Source organism: Phalangium opilio, unplaced genomic scaffold, assembly GCF_054372755.1.
Source record: "Phalangium opilio isolate 3A_F unplaced genomic scaffold, DU_Popi_V2 ptg000082l_1, whole genome shotgun sequence".
In the NCBI taxonomy this organism is placed as follows: domain Eukaryota; kingdom Metazoa; phylum Arthropoda; class Arachnida; order Opiliones; family Phalangiidae; genus Phalangium; species Phalangium opilio.
Window position 1 is genome coordinate 11,467,671 of NW_028324189.1, and position 23,739 is coordinate 11,491,409.

Sequence of the window (23,739 nt, forward strand, 5' to 3'; positions counted from 1 at the left end):
TGGTTTTCCCAACTTGTTTTAAATACGTTTTAAACTAATAGTTGTTTTAAATACGTTTTAAACTAATAGTTGTTTTAAATACGTTTTAAACTAATAGTTGTTTTAAATACGTTTTAAACTAATAGTTGTTTTAAATACGTTTTAAACTAATAGTTGTTTTAAATACGTTTTAAACTAATAGTTGTTTTAAATACGTTTTAAACTAATAGTTGTTTTAAATACGTTTTAAACTAATAGTTGTTTTAAATACGTTTTAAACTAATAGTTGTTTTAAATACGTTTTAAACTAATAGTTGTTTTAAATACGTTTTAAACTAATAGTTGTTTTAAATACGTTTTAAACTAATAGTTGTTTTAAATACGTTTTAAACTAATAGTTGTTTTAAATACGTTTTAAACTAATAGTTGTTTTAAATACGTTTTAAATTTTTTGAATTGGGGTAAGTTGGTGAAGATAACATTTAGGGGTTTCTAACCCCATATGTTTCTTACGAATGAATGAATGGTTTATTGACCCTTTTGATTACAAATCCCTTTTGGAACAGGGAGGAACCCTCTAACGTGGGTTCACAGGTCCGAAAATAAAAAAAAAAAACTAAAACAAAGCATTAAATGTCGTACAATAAAAAAACACTAAATTAATATTTACACGTTACAAAGTCAACAAGAAAACTATTTACAATTATGGACAATGACAGCTGATCGACATATGATTCAATCCTTTAATAGGGCATGGGGCAGAGAAGGCGCAATTTCGCCCAATTGGCTAAAATACTTTTTGTGATAGTTATGACTTCCATATTTGACCTATCCCCGAGAGATAGGCTATCCGCCAGGGTAATGGGCCCAAACCTCAGGTACGGGGCTCTTGCTGGTGCCAGGGCCGGACAAAACAGCACTACATGCTCGATGTCCTCTAAGACCTCCCCACAGAGAGGACAGCCGGCCACCTCCTTATCAAAAATGTGGGAAAGACGAGCGGATGTTGCTAACGCCCCCGTCCGGGCCAGGAAAAACAACCCACTAGCAAGGGAATTATCATAGAAAGGTTCTATGCCCGGTGTTTCCTTTAACGAATACAGGTTCAGACTCGGATGGTCAGCAACATCCCTCCGCCATTGTGCTTGAGAATACTCAGCAACAGCCTTATCTACCTTGGCATACCACTCATGTAACGATTGAACCGAGCTCCGGGACACTCCGGCACCATAGTTTTCGTGAAAAAACTCAACGCGCTTTAGCCAGGTAGTTTTCCTGGGCATTGCTCGAATATAGCAAAAAACCCGCTGTGCAATGCGCATGTCGTCCATAAACAATAACCGACCCAGATAGCGGAGCTTACTTTTAGCCTCCCTCTCCTCGAAGGCAGACCAGGCCATTTCACCCTTGACAGCGGCATATGATGTAATAAAGTTACCCCCCAACGCGGCCTTACCCACGGTAAATTGAGCCTGATTAAGTCGACGACTCGTATTAGACGAGAAACACATAACCTCATTCGCGTAGGTTAACGCCGGAACCGCGACAGCCTTCCATAGTGTCCTCATAACATTGTACTTATTGTACGAGTGGTACCCCTTGTGCTTTATGGCTCCAGCCAGACGGTTGGCCTTAGCCATCACAATACTTTCCTGCGGTTCCAAAAACTTCCCCCTATTCGATACCTTTACACCTAGGTAGGTTACCTCAGTCACTTCTGCTAATACGCAACCTTGCAGGAAAACAGGGTCGGACCCCCTCTCAAAAGGCAAACTATTTTCGAGGACTACACATTTATCTGGGCTAAAAGCCAACCCATATTCCGCTGCGTAGGACCCACAAATATCCAAAATGGCTTGCAGCCCTACCCGCGATTCAGCAACAACAAAAATATCATCCGCAAAAAATCCACCCACTACCCGAGATTCCCGCGTCGCGCCGCCAGGGTACCTAAGCGTAAAACCGAGGTTGGAAGCCCTTAGGGCCCTGTCGAGAGGTTCCAGGTATAGTGCAGAGAGGAGAGGAGACAGGGGACACCCCTGTTTTAAACCCACCCCACTGGACACGAAATCTGTTACCACATCCCCAAACCAATACCGGTACTTTACATCCTCATAAAGCCTAGCCAAGAGAGTAACAAAATGACCTGGAATGCCTAGGGTCACCAGTAACGCCCACAACCGAGTCCTACAGACGCTATCGTAAGCCTTTCGTAGGTCCAGAAAAGCGAATAACGCTGAACGTTGTTCAATTCGAGCAATGTCCAACAACTGGTATACTATAAAGAGACTATCAGCCCCTCGCCTATCCCGCCTGAACCCGTTCTGTAGCTCCCCTAAGATATTATTGGTCTCAACAAAATGTTCCAAGCGTGTTTTTAGAATTGCCACAAATACCTTAGAGACGCACTGTGATAAGGCAATTGGCCGGAACGAACTCAGATTTTCAATGTCCTTCCCTCCACCTTTGTACAACAATTTTATTTCCGTGAGGCCCCACGTCTCTGGGACAGTCGAATTTTGTAGGACTCCATTAAATAGTTCGCACAATACCCGACGCGAGCACCCGTTCAGGGATTTTATGAGGTCATACGAAATAGAGTCAGGCCCCGCCGCCTTTCCCGTGGGGAGAGCGTTGAGAACTGTATCAAGCTCATGGGGAAGAATATCATCGTGGAGAGAGTCGTCATACTGCATCTCTACACCGCCTTGCAGCCCGGGAAGGGACGCGTGACATTTTATGAAAGCTTCTTCCTCGGCCTGGTAGAATTCCGAGACTCGTAATCTAATAGCCTCTGGACCTGATATAAGATTAAAACCATCCTCCGCCTTTACTGCCGCCAGGGTCTGAGATGGGTGTGGCGGGTTAAATAATCGCCAAAACTTTTTACCAGCCAAACGTTTATCAGATAAAATATCCTGTTCCATGGCCCGATTTACTTCTCTAATCTTGCTTGCTACAAGCTGCGCGACTTCACGTTTACGGGCACAATAGGAGTTCCAAAGCTCCTGGATGTACTCCGGCGAAACCGTACTCGAGTGACGGCGGCCTTCCCTCGCGGCTTTACGATAACTACGATTTGTCTTTTTGCGTTGTTGGATAGCCATTTTAACGTCATGGTCGAACCAGCGCTTCTGTGGGCCTCGCGTACTTTTCCCCGACGACTGTCCTAAAGTGTTAGAAGCCGCGGAAACCACGATAGATTGGAACTCTTCGAGCGTTATAGACGTCGTGTCACTCAAAGTTTCGTTGACCGTTCTTTGATAGGACTCCATTTTGGCAGGAACATCTGTCCGCCAACGCGGTCGCGAACGCGCCGGAACCACCGGTTCACGACGTCGACCCGAGATGTCTAAAGACAGCGTGATCGCGTTATGGTCACTGCCCAGGCTCAAAAAACCGTCCTCATCAATATCCATGCGCGACAGAATTCGTAGGAACTGATCATTTCCCAGTGCATAGTCAATGGTGGTAGCCAGCCCCCGAGCCGACCAAGTGAATCTGCCCACGCACACTTCACTGAGTGTGTTTAGAATCGTGAGATCTTGATCCATAGCCCATGACACGAATTTGCGACCCGTCTGATTATCACGACCATCTAGCTCCGGAATATGGGCGTTGAAATCGCCTAAGACGCAGACCGGTTTCCTACCATTGGTAGTTAACTGTGATAAATCCCTCGCGAGACACTGTAAAATGTTGGCGTTCCAACTCACGTCTTCTTTATCCGTCGCGAGATATACCACTCCGATAAGAACCTCAACCGATCCGCACCTGATTTCGATCCACATGTGTTCCTCGCAGGACCGCAAAAGTTTGCATGGGGTGGGGTCCGCAACCACGACTCCTAGACCACCACCTTTTTTCGCTCCCCTCTGTCTATTTAAGCGCCTGTAGAAATGTTTAACCCGCAATACACTTATGTGCAACGAAATACCGACTTCCAGGGGTAATATAAATTTTTAAATCCAATTTTAATCTCTTCAGCAATTTTTGTAAAATAATTTAATAATATCGTTAGTAAATATACCTCCTTCGGAATAATTACAAAAAATGTCTTAGAAATTCCTTCTTAAATAACGAAATTATTCATAAATTTTCATTTCGAGAAGATAAATTAAATCGAACCGGGGGCGGTTATTAATTAAAATTTCGATTTTTCTCTTCAAAGTTATTTAGTTTGTTTATATATAGATTTATATATCTAAAGGCGTCTTTTGAGTAAACATTATACCGAGATTTGTTTAAATATTCAACTTTATGAAATGGTTATTTTAATTTTGTTAATTATTTAATTTATTCGTTAAACAAACCGGGTCACGCTTTCCTCGAAAATAGTACACCTAGCGTACGTGTTTTAGGCTTAGGTACTAAGGATTGTAAGAATTTCAAAAATAAGCTCCCGACCAATATGGCCGGAAATTTTTGGGGGAACAGTTATTAAGCTAAGTAACCCGCAGCCAGATGGCTTCCTATATAATTCATAAAAGGTATAAGGTTGACAAATTTCACTCTAATAAGCCTAAATAAACAGTAATTTTAAAAAGCCCAACGTATGAGAAACTTAATCCATAGTGCATTATCCCATACACTTTCCGTGAATTCATTGAAATTTTCCATGAATATTTTACTACCTTTAGATCATATCAAGAAGTGATATCTAGTTTATTAGGGAGAAGGTATAAATTCGCCACATTTCCAGCTATATCTCCAGCTGTCCAAAACGTAGGTCCGGAGTTAATCCCCGCCTCTAAATTACAACCAGCATCTCATTGGTTCTTGAAAACTCACGTCACCTCGACGCGAATGACGAAAATTCCGTATTTTCCGACTGAGGAGAGGCGAAATAGCCCGGCCTCCTTTTACGTCCCCCTTGTATTTTGAAAGGGGGATTGGGACTATGACGCGCGAATACTTAGGCATCTTATACCTTCTCCCTAATAAACTAGATATCACTTCTTGATCATATCGAAGACGAGTAACTTTATAATATTCATGTCTTTTTTGTTTAAATTATCTTAGTAATACTAAGATTCTTAAATATTCTTGAAATCTTAGCGTTAGGCTTAACTTTAGGCCTGGTACTATTCCTATGGGCACGTGCTGCAGCTTGGAACTTTCATTAGGGTTAACGATACGTGTCGCTTTTAAGTTAAGAAATTCGTTCGCGTCCAGACGTTTAATGAAGAGAAAGGTATATCAAATGAAATACGATAACTGTTAAACGGGATTAGCTTCATTATTTCTCACATCGTGAACACTTTGCGTCGGCGTAAAACAAAAGATTCCTTGGGAAATCCCGCGCGACCGTTTCCACCTTAGTTTGTAATAAATATCGGAATACAATCGAGGTAATGCAGCGAGCGCTCGTGACACCGGAGATCCTCAGTATTTTTATATCAACTTAACTTGGATGCCCTATCAATAGGTGGTTCGTTCCTAGATACTGTAGATTCTTACTCTTAGGTTAGGTTGATAAATCGTTGTAGGTTAATTGCTTTGGTTATTTCTATATGGTACAGTACCTATGGGTATGTATGGAAAAGTCTAGAAGCTTTTATGGGTTTCATATATATGGACTCAAAATTGATTTACCATAGGACCATCCCACTCGTGTATACTTCAGTCCTCCCTTATTGAAACACCCTGTATTTTTGGGCCGTGAATGTCTAACTCTAATATTAATATTGGCATACAGTGTACATACGTACATACTTAAATGACATTCTCAATTTTTAATCATATTATGAAAAGTAAATTAACAATGAGTTGGAAACTTTGAGTGCTTTTAGGGAGCAGCGAGAGCAACAGTGCATGCTTTTGAATTTTCTAGTAGATACAAAAGCTTCATTATTTAAATCCTCCCCCTTAAACTGAGTGATTTCTTAAATGACTTTGATATTCTAGTATATTAACGATTCCCTTGCTGGTATACATACCGTGCTTTATCCAGTTATAGCGTTTATAACATCATAAGTTCATAAGATATGTTTCATAAGTATGTCACCGGTTACAAACTGGAGCTTGTCATAAGTGAGTGAGGTAGGTCCAGTGGCGCCGCCAGAGGTAATCGCGGTAAGCGACTGCTTACTTCAAATTTTGAAGGGGGCCTAATTTTGGAGGAAGGGCCTCATTTACAAAAATACGATTTTACTGAAAATATTCAAAATTTAGTCCTGGAGTCGCAGGTGGAATACCGCGGTGGCTATTACAGGTTTGGCCGACTTTTATCGCTATCACAATGGGATCGGGTTAGGTTAGTAAAGAATGCGCTTTGGGGATGGGGACCTTTAGTCCTACCGGGCCTAGAAGTGAGAGGCGAAAATACTTTCACTTGATCGAAACCTCCTTCTGGTAGGAATTTATTGGAAGCGAAAGAGGTAGCTAAACCGAGCACTTTTCACTTCGACCAGCTCTATTGTGTTACTTTTTTGTGTACTGATAAGGATCGTCAACGGGACGGCGCTGACTCGAGGATTATTATTAGAGAGTTTATGCTGCACTACTTTTAGGCTTCTACGGTGCATTTGTCCAATGCACTGTAGAACCTTACACGTATTGCAACTTAAACTCTCTACTGTTACTTCTTATTTCGAAATAGTAAATACGAAGAGGAGAGAAAGAGGGAGATAGAAACGCGCTTTATAAAATCCGCCGAAAAATGAGAAAATAGGGGGGTAGTAAAAACAATTTTCGGTACGTTTAGTTTTAGGACGCACATCCTTTGCGCAGGGGGGATTGACCTCCTCGCCCTATCTCTGTCATCCTCTACGTCAACTGTGCGCGAGAAAGCAGCGCTCAGGCACCGCGGTGCACCTTAGATTTACCCCCGTTTTCACCACGCATGGATCACGGCTGGGTAGGGGGCCCATACACAAAATACCGCTTACCCCGCAAAAGTTTCTAGCGGCGCCACTGGGTAGGTCATAGATTCGAGGTAAAGAGACGCCTGGTGAGGCGCTGTCAAAGGCTTAGTAATGCAGACTAAACGGGAAGATGGAAGTCCTGCAAAATTAACCACCGAGTGTATAGGACTCCAATTCTCGCTTCCGTCGTTCTCGAACTAGTAGCTCGAGCTGTAAGTCTCTAGCATTACGAAGTAATGGAAGTGTCATTCTTATGGAAAGAATATTTCTTATAAACTTATGATAAGATCTTTATGGTCGGATTTGCTTACTTCTAGTTGATTTACTCTTGTTATTTATCGAATTAATAAGGCGTTTTTAAAGCAAACAACCCGTCCGATTTGGTGACCGCGGTTATACATAGAGCTAGACGCCTCATTAAGAGGCGTTGAAATGGGGCGACAGGCTGTAATGATGGTCTCTTTCTTCCCAATGGGAAACGGTCCTTTCAACTCTTATGGTCCGTTTATTGAAAGCCTTAATGATTAATGAAGGAACTAAGCAATTTCAATAGTTAGGGCTTTACAATAAGCTGATACAATAACGTGCGCCGTGGTTTAATTCAATCGCGCCATGCAGCCATAATCACGGACCAGTTAGTGTTATTAAATATGATGAGAGATAAAGAGATGGTGAAATATCTTTGGAATAATATTTGATTTTGTGTGCGTTTTAACCTTAACATAAGATATGTTCCATAAGTATGACACTACCTATACTTCTTAATGCTAGAGACTTACAGCTCGAACTATAGTCCGAGAACGACAATAAGCGGGAATTGAAGTCCTACACTCGGTGGTTAATTTTGCAGGACTTCCATCTAGGTCCTATTTAGTCTGTAATAAGTCTATGACAGCGCCTTACGAAAATCTATGACGTTTCAGCTACGTCACTTCGTGACAAGCTCCAGTTTGTAACCAGTGACAAACTTATGGAACATATCCTATGAATTTATGACCTTACTGTAATGTAATGTGATGTCATACTATATCAATTTTAGATTATAGTTAAATTAGGTTGTAATTAACGAAAACGTAGAAGTGACGCAAAGTATTCTTGTGGTGCGGTGAAACTCGCGTCATATCCCTTTACTGGTGTCATCATGCCCAAACTATAGTTAACTAAAGTACCCTCTAACATCTCCAAGTTTCTTCCATCTGTGTCTGAAGAAAAATGTACAGTACATCAATTTATTGTTAAAAAAGCACTAAGAAATTATTTTACTTTCCCTTTATAGAATAATCAGTATATTGCGATGTTGAGAAAATTGAGGTTAGGGCAGGGTTTCTTGAACCCCGATTCCTCGTAACCGTAACTTATTGTCAACTATGTTAATATATACATAGATACTTCGTGATGTAAATACCTTACACTTTCCTAAAATATTTTCCTTGCCCTTTCTAAGGCTTTTCAGGTTCGTCAGGCACTGGCACGAGACCCAACCCCTTAACCCTTAATCTGTATGAAACGAAACTAGTCTCATAGAAAGGGTAGGTATATAACTATCGAAGGAGCTATATAGGAAACCTGACTTTTATAACGTCGTTGGAGACCATTCGTCTTGTAGCGATGTTACGTTCTGCTCTGGATTCTGGATTCATCCCGTCCGTCCCGTTTCCCCGGCTTCCTCTAGCTTAGTTATCTTCCTCCGCATTGCACCAGCGTAGCCCCAGTGTATTTTCTTCTTGGCAACGGAATTTAGCTATACCCCCACCCCCCTCTATAAAATAAGAATGAAACAGAATGAATAAAGAAAAATAAAATAACTTTGGCATATCATATAGAAAATAAAGTTATAGATTCGCAGACATTGCTGGGGGATGTAATCTTTTTCCTTTGGTTTGCCATATGTATAAGTTAAAAGTGTGTAAGTAAGGTACTTTAAGTTAGAACTTAATTGAAAATGCTAAGACTTTAAGTACTTATGAGTTTGTTGTGGTTTGTATCTATTGGAATATCAAAACTGAAATGAAGGCAAGAGATTTAGTAGTCCAGGATTTGTGGGTTTGTCTTTTGTATAACTTGGCCCTTCATCTGGCCGCATATCGCCTTTTAAGAATAAGTACGATTCAGTGACAATCTCTCCAGTACCAAACTTATATAACTTATGAACGTTTACTTATGTGTTTGGATTACAGAGGTCATATTTGAAGAAATTTTTCCATCTTTTTCTTTTAAAATATTCTTCCAAAAAATAATTTTATTTTTTTAAAAGATCAGAATCAGATCAAGCCCAGAAAAAATATATTATTTTGCTCGCAATGAAATATTATATATAGTATGAAATATTTAGGCATAAGTCCATTATAACTTTATAATTAAAAAAAAAATAAACAACTTAAATGTAAATATTTTATTTTTAAAACCAATTACCAACTAAAAGTTTTTTGTAAAGGCATTGTGAAAGTGTTTACTGGGTTTATAAGCGACTATATTCTGAATTTAGTTTACTACCGTGCAAATAACGTTGTATTAACTTAGATTTACTCGTCACTCTCTCTTTAAAACGCGTTGCAGTGCTGGCATACCCCTTAAGGGACAACTATGAAGAGTTTTCAGAATTTCGCTTAAATATTTGGAGAGTTTTCCTCTCCTTGGGGTAAATTTTCATATTTACCTTAGAATCTCCTTCAAGAACTTGGGCCTTATTCCTTATTCGCAGTTTCCAATTTTGGTACACACCTACGTAACATTTTTGCATATTCTTTATGAAAAAAAACTTCAGAGTCGACGACATCTTGATCCTATCACCATTTTCCCAAATACTTATCTATAGGCCTAGGTTTATTTTTTTCCACGCTGAGATTTTTCAGTAGGCTTCACTTTAAATGTAACTGTAACATCGCGTTCAGTTTATATTTTATCAGTAAATCAGTGCCGGTAGATTTACTTTGAAGTTGGAACTCCCATAGAGAATTTTAGATTAAATTAAACAGATTTATGCGTGATTGAAATTTAAATTCTTAGGTAACCTTTAAGTAGGGTATTAGATAAAAAAGATATTGGAGCGTGCAAAAGTTGTAGGCGTGAAATCCTGTCAAGTTTGGCACGTGAATAATTACGTCCGTGCTCGCTCTTCAATTTTCAAATTCAAATTAGGCTTAAGTATTTCATAAATTTAAAAATTAAATCGTGAAACGTCTATTTTAAATACTCCTAAAGACTGAAGTTAATCATCTAAACTCAATCCAAGTTAGGCTTATCTCGGGATTCGTGAAGGGGAGTAGCCAGTAGCGGGAAGAAATTCGTCTATCGTCTGCTACAAAGGCCAAAAATATGTACTGTAGCAGACGAGAGACTAATTTCTTCCCGTTACTTCTCTCTCTATGAGTCCCGAAATAAGCCTAACTTCCGGTGAAAGGAAATAAGGTGGATTTTAAAAAATTATGGGGATGATCTATTACTTCAACTTGATTTACTTTTGATTATATTAGGATACAGTTAAGCCTTGGTCGCGATATAATAGCAAACGTTTCCTCTTAATAAATCCCCCCTCGATAAAATTCCCAGTGATTTATCGTTCCACTATAGAAGCGATTCGTTTGAGTCCTCTGGCAAAAAAAAAGAAGGAAATAATCCCACCATGGAATTGAGGACGATTCTGGGATATGATAGGCCTGTGTTAGAATTGCTAGGGCCTTAACATGCCCTTATCATGTCCCTGGACATACCATTCCTCAAAGGTTAATGAGCCCCCAAAACATTTCTCCGTATTTCGTTTTTTTTTTCTTATAATAATAGGCCTCACCATATTCTTAGCAATTCTCACGCATTCCTAGACTGTATATGGTCTCTGAGTTTCCGGTGATTTTCAATTAATCATTTTCAGTGTAAGAAAGATGGAAGGTAGGTGATCCTAGTTGCCTTTTTCTTCAAAAACACTAAGTGGATGAAATTACCCCCTCCTTTCTCCGCATGGTCGTCTAAGGTTTTTGAAAAACGACTTCTCTCTCTCTCTCTCCCTCTCTCTCTCTCTCTCTCTCTCTCTCTCTCTCTCACACACACATTGTAGTCTAGCTCCTTAGGAATTTCTTCCGATTGAGGTCTATACTATATTCAATAGATTCCGATTTTAACCCTTTTGTTAGGATGAGATTTATGGCGTTAGAGTGTAAAATGAAATGTCAAAAATATTAATTCTACTCCCATAATAGCTGCGGCGGGAGAAGGAACCCTTAATGCCATAAATCGATATATAGAAAGTGTTTTAATGCATTATTGACTTCTCTTTACCGCGACTTATGAATTGAATTGAATTGAACCCCCCCACCGCGTATTAGATAATTGATATATTTCCAGGCGTTACTGCATGGCGTTCGATTTGGATAGAGGACATACTGGGCTACAAAATGGGATTAGTGATCAGTTACATCAAAATTTGTCCATATTTAATATAAAAGTTACAACCATTTAAAAAAAAATTAAACGCTGAACGGATTTTAATTAAATTTGCCATGAAGGTGGCTTGAACCCTGGGGAAGGACATAGGCTACTTTGTTTTTTTAAGAAAAGATTACTCCGCCCCCATCCTAAACCGAAGATAATACCAAGAAGTGATATCTAGTTTACTAGGGAGAAGGTAGAAGATACCTAAGTCTTCGCGCACCATAGTCCCAGTTCTCCTTTCAAAATACAAGGGGGGGTATGTAAAAGGAGGCCGGGCTATTACGCCTCTCCTCAATCGGAAAATACGTAATTTTCGTTATTCGCGTCGCGCTGACTTGAGGTTTCAAGAACCAATGAGATGCTGGTTGCAATTTAGAGGCGGGGATTAACTCCGGACCTACGTTTGGACTGGAGATAAAGCTGGAAATGTGGCGAATTTATACCTTCTCCCTAATAAACTAGATATCACTTCTTGATAATACTAAATAAATTTATCTCAATAATTTTCTTTAAAATAATTCTCTAAGACTTTTAGCTCGATTTTTTACATACTCTGTTTTTCCACTTTTAAAAAAGACTAACTCAGCTTTTTTCTTTAGAAACTCCAACAACAATCAATCATTAATCATTAAAATTAAATTTATATTTATATTTACAACCATTTATAGTTTCAGCGTCACTTTTAATTTATAAGTACAAACCGCGCAGTTTTCCCAAAACACGCAAAACCATACCTACATAAGACCAAAAACTTTTCTCTCTCTCGTGTCATTTCATATAAATCGGTCGTTTATTCCCACCGGAAGTGGTTTAAATTTATTCCTCAAAAATACCGAATAGGAAATAAAAAAGAAAAAGAAAATGGAACCGAACAATGAAAGAACTAAAACACCCACGCCACCCCATCGTCCATCCCGATTTAAAGTAAATAAAATGAAAATGGTAAACCGAAAAATAAAAAATAAAAATGAAAATATCAAACCAAAAGTTAACTTCAAAGAAAGAAGATTTTCTTCTCCTAAGTCTCGACCATAAAACAAACATTAAAGAAAAATCCGTGCAGTGAAGAATAGCTCCTGAATTTACTTCATTATTACGTGAATATTTATGTATCATTTCACTTACTGATAATGGGATCTCCAGATTTTTGTTGGGAATTTGATTTATAGTCCTTGATGCTTCGTACCTTTCTTTACACTATTTAAGGTACACTAAATAAATTGTTTGTCTAAGGAAACATAATGAAAAGAAATAGTTGTTGATTGTTATACTATAGATTCATAGGAAAAATTAATAAATTCAAAGTTACGTCCATGTCGATTCATTTTATAAGGTACAAAAGGAATTCACTTGGAAAAATGAGTTAAGAGAAACTTATAATCAACTTTCCAACTGTATTAACTATCTTTTCTTGAACATTTTATTGAAAGCAAGTCCCAGCATCAGTTCGTCTCTCCAAAGATCTCGAGTGGAAGACTTGATCTCCCTATCCTATCCTTTATTTTTTCAAAATTATCAAAGACTGGCATAAATTCGAAGCAGACTATTTTCCCAGAATTCGAAATCAACCACCAAAAACAACATCTAAAAGATGAGCGAGAGAGAGACAGAGAGAGTGGGACAGAGATAGAGACTTCTGAAGTCACAAATCGATTGGGATTTACTGATTTGGAAGACAACTTAGACAAGTAAAAGGGTGAAACTCGTTTGACCCCCTAGACTTCAGAGGTCAAACTATAGCTAGTAAAAAAATGGGGGGGGGGAGGGGTTATAAAGGGCTTGGTATCAAGCTAACGGTTGGGATGGTACTTGGTAAAGCGTTTTATATCAAGGTTTTGGGTTTACTCTTTTGGAAAACTCGAGAGATGATCCGGATGCTGGAAGGATGAAGATGAGAGACTTTCTCTCGAGAAATAAAGAAAGAAAAATAAGAGTAGAAGATGAAACAGGGAGGCGTGTCTTAAAATAATAGGAAGGAATTCATTTCTAGATCTGTGTATATGTGTTACAATCCAGTTAAAGTAGGCGAGGATTATCTCAATCCTCGTCATTTAGCTAGAGGTGATGAAGGTTAAAATTGATTCTAAAAGGCAGGTAAAGCGTCGGGAACGACATTCGGATAACGCTAAAAGTCCTTCCTTCTACGGTAAGATATGGCTCCCTGGATGAAGAAACGGTATAATGGGATGAAGGATTTAGATCTCTTTGGATAGGCTACCATTTTCCATAAGAGTTTGGCTTTCTAACATTAAACCTGGGCTTATAAAATATATATATCTCTTTTTTTGGGTAGCTTTTTATCCAAGATTCTGAAGCTTACTGTTTAATTATTATACCATGACATGGCTTTTGACTTAGGCCTACATTTCTGCTCCCTTTTTATGAGAGATACATTATCTCTTTCTTTAACCTTTTCTAACCCATGAAAATGCCTTTAAATGGATAGGGGACTGTGCGTTACTACCCCTTTGAAGGGATAGGGGACTGTTCCATTACCCCTTTGAAGGGATATGTAGGGGACTGTGCGTTACTACCCCTTTGAAGGGATATATAGGGGACTGTGCGTTACTACCCCTTTGAAGGGATATATAGTGGACTGTGCGTTACTACCCCTTTGAAGGGATATATAGGGGACTGTGCGTTACTACCCCTTTGAAGGGATATATAGGGGACTGTGCGTTACTACCCCTTTGAAGGGATATATAGGGGACTGTGCGTTACTACCCCTTTGAAGGGATATATAGGGGACTGTGCGTTACTACCCCTTTGAAGGGATATATAGGGGACTGTGCGTTACTACCCCTTTGAAGGGATAGGGGACTGTGCGTTACTACCCCTTTGAAGGGATAGGGGACTGTGCGTTACTACCCCTTTGAAGGGATAGGGGACTGTGCGTTACTACCCCTTTGAAGGGATAGGGGACTGTGCGTTACTACCCCTTTGAAGGGATAGGGAACTGTGCGTTACTACCCCTTTGAAGGGATAGGGGACTGTGCGTTACTACCCCTTTGAAGGGATAGGGAACTGTGCGTTACTACCCCTTTGAAGGGATAGGGAACTGTGCGTTACTACCCCTTTGAAGGGATAGGGAACTGTGCGTTACTACCCCTTTGAAGGGATAGGGAACTGTGCGTTACTACCCCTTTGAAGGGATAGGGAACTGTGCGTTACTACCCCTTTGAAGGGATAGGGAACTGTGCGTTACTACCCCTTTGAAGGGATAGGGAACTGTGCGTTACTACCCCTTTGAAGGGATAGGGAACTGTGCGTTACTACCCCTTTGAAGGGATAGGGGACTGTGCGTTACTACCCCTTTAAAGGAAACATCGTATAATTTATAAATAAATTTATTTTTTGATCGACTTGCATCACCTGGGAAATGAAAAATTCTTCCTCTGTTAATACGTCTTTTTAAATGTTGAAATAAACCCCAAAACAAACAGATGTATTTATTTTTTTACTTCATCTTAAAAATTACTGAACCACATTTTATTTTCCCATTATAAATCGTCGTAAAAAGGTTCAACCCGTGTTGGGAAATATTTATTACCACAGTGGGATTATTTTTATTATTATTATTATTATTATTATTATTATTTTATTTTTTTGCTAGTGCTAGGCCTAACTAGAACTGGTAGAAACGCAGACACGTGCCATTAATCCTAGCTCGTGTAAATAGCTTTTTAAATAATAAACTTTACCTATCCCCCCTCTTACTGTACACAAAATTATCTGGACTCGTGTACGCTGTAGCCTCGATTTTAGGGTCTCAACCAAAAATATGAAGAGACATTAAAGAGGAGGAAGTACTGTGTATTCCATAAACCAGGGCCTAGTTTTTAATCCAGGAGAGATTGTGGAGCTTAACTAGGCTCTTCTTTTAGGTAGATGTTCATTATTTGAAGTTAAAAGAAACACCCAATATCATTAGAAACACTGTAGAAAGGTTGTACATAAGTCACTTCTTCAAATAAATATAGTAGTTTGAGAACTTATGGGGGATGTTCTTTAGGTGATTTTCTAATCAAAAATGTAACATCTATCTCCATTTTTGCCGTCCGGGCCACTGTTTTCTAGCTATGATTGAAATGTTTTACGGATGATCCCTTAAATTTAATTAGCACTGTTTCTTAATCAAATTTAAAGGGTCTTCCTTAGATAAAAACCACTCTAAACTTAACTTGAAAACGGTGGCCATGCAGGACTGAAAAATGGAGATAGAACTTTAAGGACTCAAAATCACCCAAAGAACACCCCCACCCAGTTAATTTCGGACAGACCTTTGAAGTCAATTATAGCTTTCATTTGTGGGTTTATTTTAATGTTTCGTGCAACACACGTTTAATTATCCTTCAATTTACGATCTTCTGGAGATAGGTCTCGTATACAAAGGGGAAGAGTCCCTCTATCGTCAGTTTCTCTCGACTAGGCCTAGCTAAAACGTTCCACGATTCCAGGGTTCTAGGTTGGTCCTCGCTCTTCTCTAGGCATCAAGTTCGCTGCAGTCGCAATAGGCGTATCAAGCAGAAAGGACGTTCTAAAAGTAGAGCCTAGAACCCGGCTGCAATCAAAAAACTTTTGGAAAAGAAAATAATACCCACGTAAAGTTGAAAATAAGTTGTTGAAAAAGTTTCATCTTTACTTATATGTAAATGAAAACTGTAAAATGAAGGTTTTAATTTGATGAGCAAAGATGAAGTACTAATTTTAAATCAGATAATGAATATATATAGCTACGATAACTTTAAAAATTAGTTTTAGTGATTTATACGAAATTTGTTCGTAGATTTAGTGAGTGTAGAATTGTTGAGAATGATTGAAAAATTATTTGTTATTTGGTGACTTACGAACAAAAGTATAAATTAAGAAGAACAAACATGGATTTCGACGATATACTCCAAGATGTGGGTGATTACGGACGTTACCAGCAACTTTTACTTTGGTTCGTCTTTTTACCAGCGCATTTACCATTTGGTTGTCACGCGTACAGTCAACTGTTTATGTCCCTGACACCCGAACATTGGTGCCGTTCGCCGGCCTCCGAAAAACTGAACGTTAGTGACGCGAAACGGAGGGAATTGAGCGTACCACCTTATTCGGGAGGTCAAAGTAGAGCCCCGGGTCAACCTTTGAATTTTAGTCAGTGTTATATGTACGATATAAGCCCCCACGAATTATGGGCCTCCAAGGATCCAAATACTTCTTGGCCGACAACCGAGTGTCAATACGGATGGGTGTATAACCGATCTTGGTTGGGAGAGGATCAGAGTGTAGTGACGCAGGTAATTAACATTTATTTAATTTAGTTAAAATTCTACGCGGAATTAGATCGAAAACAATATTTCCTTCAAAATATCACAAATTACATCAAAATCGGATGATAAATAAAGAAGTTAGGGATTTTTAAAAATTATATAAAATTATTTAATTATTTTTTTAATTTTTAAATATCCAAAAACAGAATAATAATTTTTAAAATTTAATAACTTTGTTATTTACGAACCGGTTTTAATGTGCTTAGTCTCATTTTAAAGCTCTATTTATACTCAATCTAATTATGTCAATAAATTAAATACCGCACTCAAATTTATACTACTAAATTAAATTAAAACAATTTTTAATTACAACCAACGCGATCAAAACTCGCTAATGATTAATATCTCCGCTTACTTTATATAAACTTAGCTTATACTTTTTTCTTTCAACCTTTAAAGTTAATCCCAACGAGACCTTTCCATCTCCCCGATCTAATTAATCAAATTTTTCGCCACTAAATTAATGGCTTTTAAAATATCCTTAATTACGATCTCCATTCCGCGCTAAACCCGACGACGTTACATTGTTCTTAAAATGTGTGCGGTTTTTTCTTTCAGTCTGTAAGCTCTTAATAGCGTAAATAACACCAGGAATTATTTCATCGTTTAAGATTGGATCAAATATTCAAAGATAAATTGTTAAATTTAAAAGGTCATTAGCTTCAACTCAAATTCCTCTGGAATTCTTTAATTTTTTATTTTTATTGTAGCAAAGTTTCCCATTCTTTTTCCTTGTAAATATACTTTCCAAATGGATAATATCAATTTAACAAACTCGAGAATTCCTTTTAAATTCAAACCAATCAAAATAAATTGACTAAAAGTTCTAAGAAACTCGACATGAAGTCTTAGTTATTTACCTAAATCGTTTTCCCTCATCTCCAAATTTCCCTCTGTCCATTTGTAAACAGTAGACAAAGTAGGCAAGCATTAAAAGTTTAAACAAATTAAAGAACCATCCCTTCCCCTTAAACTCCTGTCCTAGATAAAGGTTAGAAAAAGGTTTTGCCTTGATTAAAAAATCATTAAAGACGGTATAGGAGAAAGGGGCCCTTCTTTTTCCGATAGCTCGATCCTATATTAGACTATATCACTACGCTAATGGTCATTGCGATGTATTGTTTTTCTCTTTGAACATACAATCGCAAACCCCATTTAGGGATACAGGCTGCTAACATCGATTCAAATACCAAGCAACTTTAACTCGAAACCATTCTAAGATACGTGGTTTTTCCGTTTAAAATGGATAACCAATTTAAATACGCGAGTTTCTAGTTCGCCTGTATTTCAATAATTGATCCGGATCATGGAACTTCTCAACGCGCTTCTTTTTATTCCCATTGTAATCCCTACATGTTCCCCTTTTATTCGACTAGTGTAAAATGATGTCATTCCATCCCTAGTATTCTCTATAGCCAAGCCAAGGCTTAGTTAACTTGTTTCTAAGGTCAACCGAGGCTTAGTGCTGCTCAAGAATTAGATTACGCATTGCCTGAATGTTTTTGTGTTGATTTTAATTATCGTATATTGGGTCTATCATTAATTCATTTAATGGGTAGAAGGGGTGGTTCTGGAAACATGTCACGTGGTTTGGGAGGGTTCATTGTTGAATGCATGCGCCGAGGCTTAATGCCAGATCATTTTTAAATGAGAAATATGGGTCAAAATTATGCGTCGTCTGCTTCAGAGTCGAAAATATTGAAACGTTTCTATTCTGAATTAATTAATTGGAATTGGGCCTAGTTTAATTAATTTCAACTTTTAAATAAAGTTTACCAGTGACGTACGTTACTCCGTAGAGCAAATTCCGAGTGGTGTTGTATGTTTAAATTGGTTAGTGAGAGACGCAATGCCCCTTAAAAGAGAGAGCGAGAAAGAGAGATGAGGGTTCGATCAAGCGTTTCAATTTGCGATTTGTTTTCGAGTCCGCTACGTTACCACTTTGTTCCGAAGGGATAAAGAAAGATTTCCTTTTTACCTTTTTTTATCTCTCTCTCCCTCCCTCCCTCCCTCTGTCTCTCTCTCTCTCTCTCTCTCTCTCTCTCTGTTGGCTCTCTGTTTCATTTAAAACCAATTGATCCCTTTTTGGGAGCGATAGAAAAAACGCATTATCTTCTTGCTTGGTTTTAAACCAGCAGTGCACCCAACTTTCTTCAAGATAGAAGTCGGGGTAGAAGCTGATTTTATTTATTTTTACTTTGCTGACGTTTGATCCACTTTCATTTTAAAAAAAGAGTAAACGAATGGGATTTTTATTTAAGGTAGGATAGGAATGTATACTTTTTTAAATTTTTAAATAACATTGGGAAAGAGTATAGAAATTCCATCAAAATATTGAAAGTTTCCTTACAGAATGTTTTGTTTCAATGGTGGTGATGATCAATCATTTCTCTTGTGTAACCTAAGGAATGTATGTCAAGATGGCGAGCTTATTGCATGGATAACATTGTGATCTTCTTTTAGCCTAAAAGATTTGTATCTAATACGTTGCCTTTAAAGGGAGGGTGAAGAGGAAAATCGAGTAATTTTTATCGATTCTTCTACTAATTATAAGACCATTATGCACAGTGAAACATCCAGGAAATATCTCCGAATGATTTTAAAATTCATATTACGTTCAGATTTTATGGATAATTTGAAATAAGGACCTCCGACCAATCGCGTAACGCCCTGCCTTTTTATTAACAAAATTCTCGTCCTCCAGGAGATTTTAAGGTTAAAATATGCGTAAGTTTTATTTAATAAATTTAACAAAGCAATTTATTTCTTTATAAACCTGCTATTTAATTTATCAAGCTATAGTCTAGTTACTTTGAAATCTATCAATTTTAAACCCTTTTTTTTGCGCAGAAAGTTTGCCTAAGTTTGTATAAAACTACACCAAATTGAATTTCAAAAGGTTCAGTACCTAAAATTCTATGGGAGAACCGTTTGATACATACGTGTTTTATAAACCAAATTTCTACGGAGCGCATATGCTTAGGTAAATCCCGTTAGATATATCTTTATCTTTTCAGACTTTTCAGAAAATAGATTTTGTAGGACACATTTTGCATTGGATGAAGTTGTTAGATCATCTAAGGCAGCTTAAAGTCGAGTTAGATGGAATAGACAAGCCTTTACTTTAAAATGATTCTTTAAAGTCGACCGTATTTCTCTTTAACTTCAAAAATTGCATTTATCAATGCAATCCCTGGACAAATTTATTTATTCTTTTTCTAATATTCTCTTAAACCTTACTCGTTTTAATTTATTTGAAATTAGAATCTTTTAATTTATTAATTTTATGGAAATATCTCCCAATCTTCAAGTTTAAGCTGTAATAAATATTCCCATAGAAAATATAGCAATAGGAATAGAAAGTTTGCGTGGTTAAAATTTGTCATTAAAAGACACTTTCGAGTTTTAATTTTAGAGAACTAAATTCGGTCACTTTAAACTACTTAATTCTTTATAATACTAGAAAGATTAGTGTAATTTTGGCTTCATAATAAGCCCAAAAACTACCAAATCCGTAAATAATTAACGAATTGACGTTTTTTTTAATATATGGTACACTAATGTATTGCGGGTTTCAGCTTTACAGGGGCTGGTAGGAAATACATTACGGGTTATACCCCTGGAAGTTGGCAACACGTTTTCCAAACATTTATTTCAACGTCATACTTCTGAATTTTTTTAAGAACAAATTTCTTAAATTTCAAAATTAAAAACATAAAACCAAACACAATAGGTCCCTTAAATTAAAGTTTAAATTAAACTTCAATAAATGGAACTGTTCAGGTAGTGAACGTTCTCATAAACCCGGTTAGTATGGTCAATTGCACTGAACCCATCATTGAAAACCCCCCTTCCCGCCTACATCTCCGGTTAGTATTGTCAATTGCACTGAACCCAACGTTGAAGACCCCCCCTCCTGTTCCGCCTACTTCTCTCCTATGCACTTCCTACGTACTTTCATACAATTTCTTTCTTATTTTAATCTGTTGAAAACGTGAAATTCTACTGAAATCGTGAAACTCCCTTGCCTATTTATGTTGAAAACTAAAATAACTTCACATGTTTGGAAAAAAAAAGAACTTTACATCAAAATATCTAAGATTCCTTTTTACAGAAAAAAAAATAGACTTTTCCTCTGAACTTGGAAAATATACCGAGTCCCACGAGGATCTGGCCTACTATAAGCTAAAATGTATATTTAGAAAGCTTCTCTGAATATTTAATGGTGTGTTTCACAATTTGGCGAACTCTATTGTTTATGCCCCATTTTTGAAAGGGTATTTTCAAAATTTTAAACTTTCTATAGATGTACTGTAAACAAATGGTTTGAAACAATGCACGCCTTTTAGGACCTCTTGGGAAATTATTTCCGGCTTTGTATTCTCCCTAGCGAAAATCATTCAATCGAAACTTTACTATAGTCTAAAACCGTGTTTGCGGTAATTAGTACCAATTTCGAACCTTAATTTGATCCGTTGCGTAGCAAGTTCGATTTAGCGAGTTTAATTGCGAATTTTGAGGGAGTTTCGGAATAGTTAAGTCGGCCCGCCTTCTTGCGGGAGGATTATATTAGATTTTAATCAAATTAAACCTAACGACATTAGTAATTACGTATTAACCTTTAACCCGAGGGAACCAAAACTTAACTGTAGTTTCTGGAGCATCTAGTTTGACTCAGTTACTCTGAAATTGTGTAAAATTACGCCCCTGCCTTTTTATTAACAAAATTCTCGTCCTCCAGGAGATTTTAAGGTTAAAATATGCGTAAGTTTTATTTAATAAATTTAACAAAGCAATTTATTTCTTTATAAACCTGCTATTTAATTTATCAAGCTATAGTCTAGTTACTTTGAAATCTATCAATTTTAAACCCTTTTTTTTGCGCAGAAAGTTTGCCTAAGTTTGTATAAAACTACACCAAATTGAATTTCAAAAGGTTCAGTACCTAAAATTCTATGGGAGAACCGTTTGATACATACGTGTTTTATAAACCAAATTTCTACGGAGCGCATATGCTTAGGTAAATCCCGTTAGATATATCTTTATCTTTTCAGACTTTTCAGAAAATAGATTTTGTAGGACACATTTTGCATTGGATGAAGTTGTTAGATCATCTAAGGCAGCTTAAAGTCGAGTTAGATGGAATAGACAAGCCTTTACTTTAAAATGATTCTTTAAAGTCGACCGTATTTCTCTTTAACTTCAAAAATTGCATTTATCAATGCAATCCCTGGACAAATTTATTTATTCTTTTTCTAATATTCTCTTAAACCTTACTCGTTTTAATTTATTTGAAATTAGAATCTTTTAATTTATTAATTTTATGGAAATATCTCCCAATCTTCAAGTTTAAGCTGTAATAAATATTCCCATAGAAAATATAGCAATAGGAATAGAAAGTTTGCGTGGTTAAAATTTGTCATTAAAAGACACTTTCGAGTTTTAATTTTAGAGAACTAAATTCGGTCACTTTAAACTACTTAATTCTTTATAATACTAGAAAGATTAGTGTAATTTTGGCTTCATAATAAGCCCAAAAACTACCAAATCCGTAAATAATTAACGAATTGACGTTTTTTTTAATATATGGTACACTAATGTATTGCGGGTTTCAGCTTTACAGGGGCTGGTAGGAAATACATTACGGGTTATACCCCTGGAAGTTGGCAACACGTTTTCCAAACATTTATTTCAACGTCATACTTCTGAATTTTTTTAAGAACAAATTTCTTAAATTTCAAAATTAAAAACATAAAACCAAACACAATAGGTCCCTTAAATTAAAGTTTAAATTAAACTTCAATAAATGGAACTGTTCAGGTAGTGAACGTTCTCATAAACCCGGTTAGTATGGTCAATTGCACTGAACCCATCATTGAAAACCCCCCTTCCCGCCTACATCTCCGGTTAGTATTGTCAATTGCACTGAACCCAACGTTGAAGACCCCCCCTCCTGTTCCGCCTACTTCTCTCCTATGCACTTCCTACGTACTTTCATACAATTTCTTTCTTATTTTAATCTGTTGAAAACGTGAAATTCTACTGAAATCGTGAAACTCCCTTGCCTATTTATGTTGAAAACTAAAATAACTTCACATGTTTGGAAAAAAAAAGAACTTTACATCAAAATATCTAAGATTCCTTTTTACAGAAAAAAAAATAGACTTTTCCTCTGAACTTGGAAAATATACCGAGTCCCACGAGGATCTGGCCTACTATAAGCTAAAATGTATATTTAGAAAGCTTCTCTGAATATTTAATGGTGTGTTTCACAATTTGGCGAACTCTATTGTTTATGCCCCATTTTTGAAAGGGTATTTTCAAAATTTTAAACTTTCTATAGATGTACTGTAAACAAATGGTTTGAAACAATGCACGCCTTTTAGGACCTCTTGGGAAATTATTTCCGGCTTTGTATTCTCCCTAGCGAAAATCATTCAATCGAAACTTTACTATAGTCTAAAACCGTGTTTGCGGTAATTAGTACCAATTTCGAACCTTAATTTGATCCGTTGCGTAGCAAGTTCGATTTAGCGAGTTTAATTGCGAATTTTGAGGGAGTTTCGGAATAGTTAAGTCGGCCCGCCTTCTTGCGGGAGGATTATATTAGATTTTAATCAAATTAAACCTAACGACATTAGTAATTACGTATTAACCTTTAACCCGAGGGAACCAAAACTTAACTGTAGTTTCTGGAGCATCTAGTTTGACTCAGTTACTCTGAAATTGTGTAAGATAATTTTGAAAAAAAAAACCCCTATTATTTGATTTATTAATTTAATATCAATCCTCAATTCAATTTAAATGTTTCTCCATTTGAACTAATACGCTTTAAAACCCCCCAAAAAGCGTCAAGGGTTTAATTATGATATTAAAACGCGCGCTTAATTAATTACTTAACGATTTTTCAGTTAATTATGGTTTTTCCGCTTTAAATTATGTCGTTGTTGAGTAACTTTACACTCTGTGGATTAATTAGTAATTAAGATAACTCATTATATTTTAGAGATAGGGGGAAAAGTTAAAGAGCGCGAAGACCCGCGGAATGTCGCCAGAATTTAGAATTATACCCTATAGTTCAAGTCAACATTGTGTGTGTACATTGTCACGTCACTTCAGGGTTTATCTATTAAATGCACTTCATGTTGCCTTCC

The 23,739-nt window shown here is 37.1% G+C and overlaps 2 protein-coding genes across 7 annotated transcripts in view; one reads left to right on the forward strand and one right to left on the reverse strand.

Moving 5' to 3' along the window:
- The window catches only part of Nhe1 (Na[+]/H[+] hydrogen exchanger 1), a 115,251-nt gene that overhangs the window by 51,638 nt on the left and 39,874 nt on the right, over window positions 1-23,739 (reverse strand). The window lies entirely within an intron of this gene.
- Window positions 15,525-23,739, forward strand: part of LOC149651679 (carcinine transporter-like) — a 36,267-nt gene continuing 28,052 nt past the window's right edge. For 3 of the 6 annotated variants that reach the window (XR_016371300.1, XR_016371302.1, XM_089848695.1), the window contains exon 1: window positions 15,525-16,552. Coding sequence is in view for 2 of the 6 variants with exons in the window: in XM_089848695.1 (XP_089704821.1) it covers window positions 16,148-16,552 (405 nt within the window). In the remaining 4 variants the exon portion in view is untranslated. The remainder of the gene's footprint in view (window positions 16,553-23,739) is intronic. The other 3 variants (XR_016371298.1, XR_016371299.1, XM_089848694.1) reach the window with 1 other exon arrangement.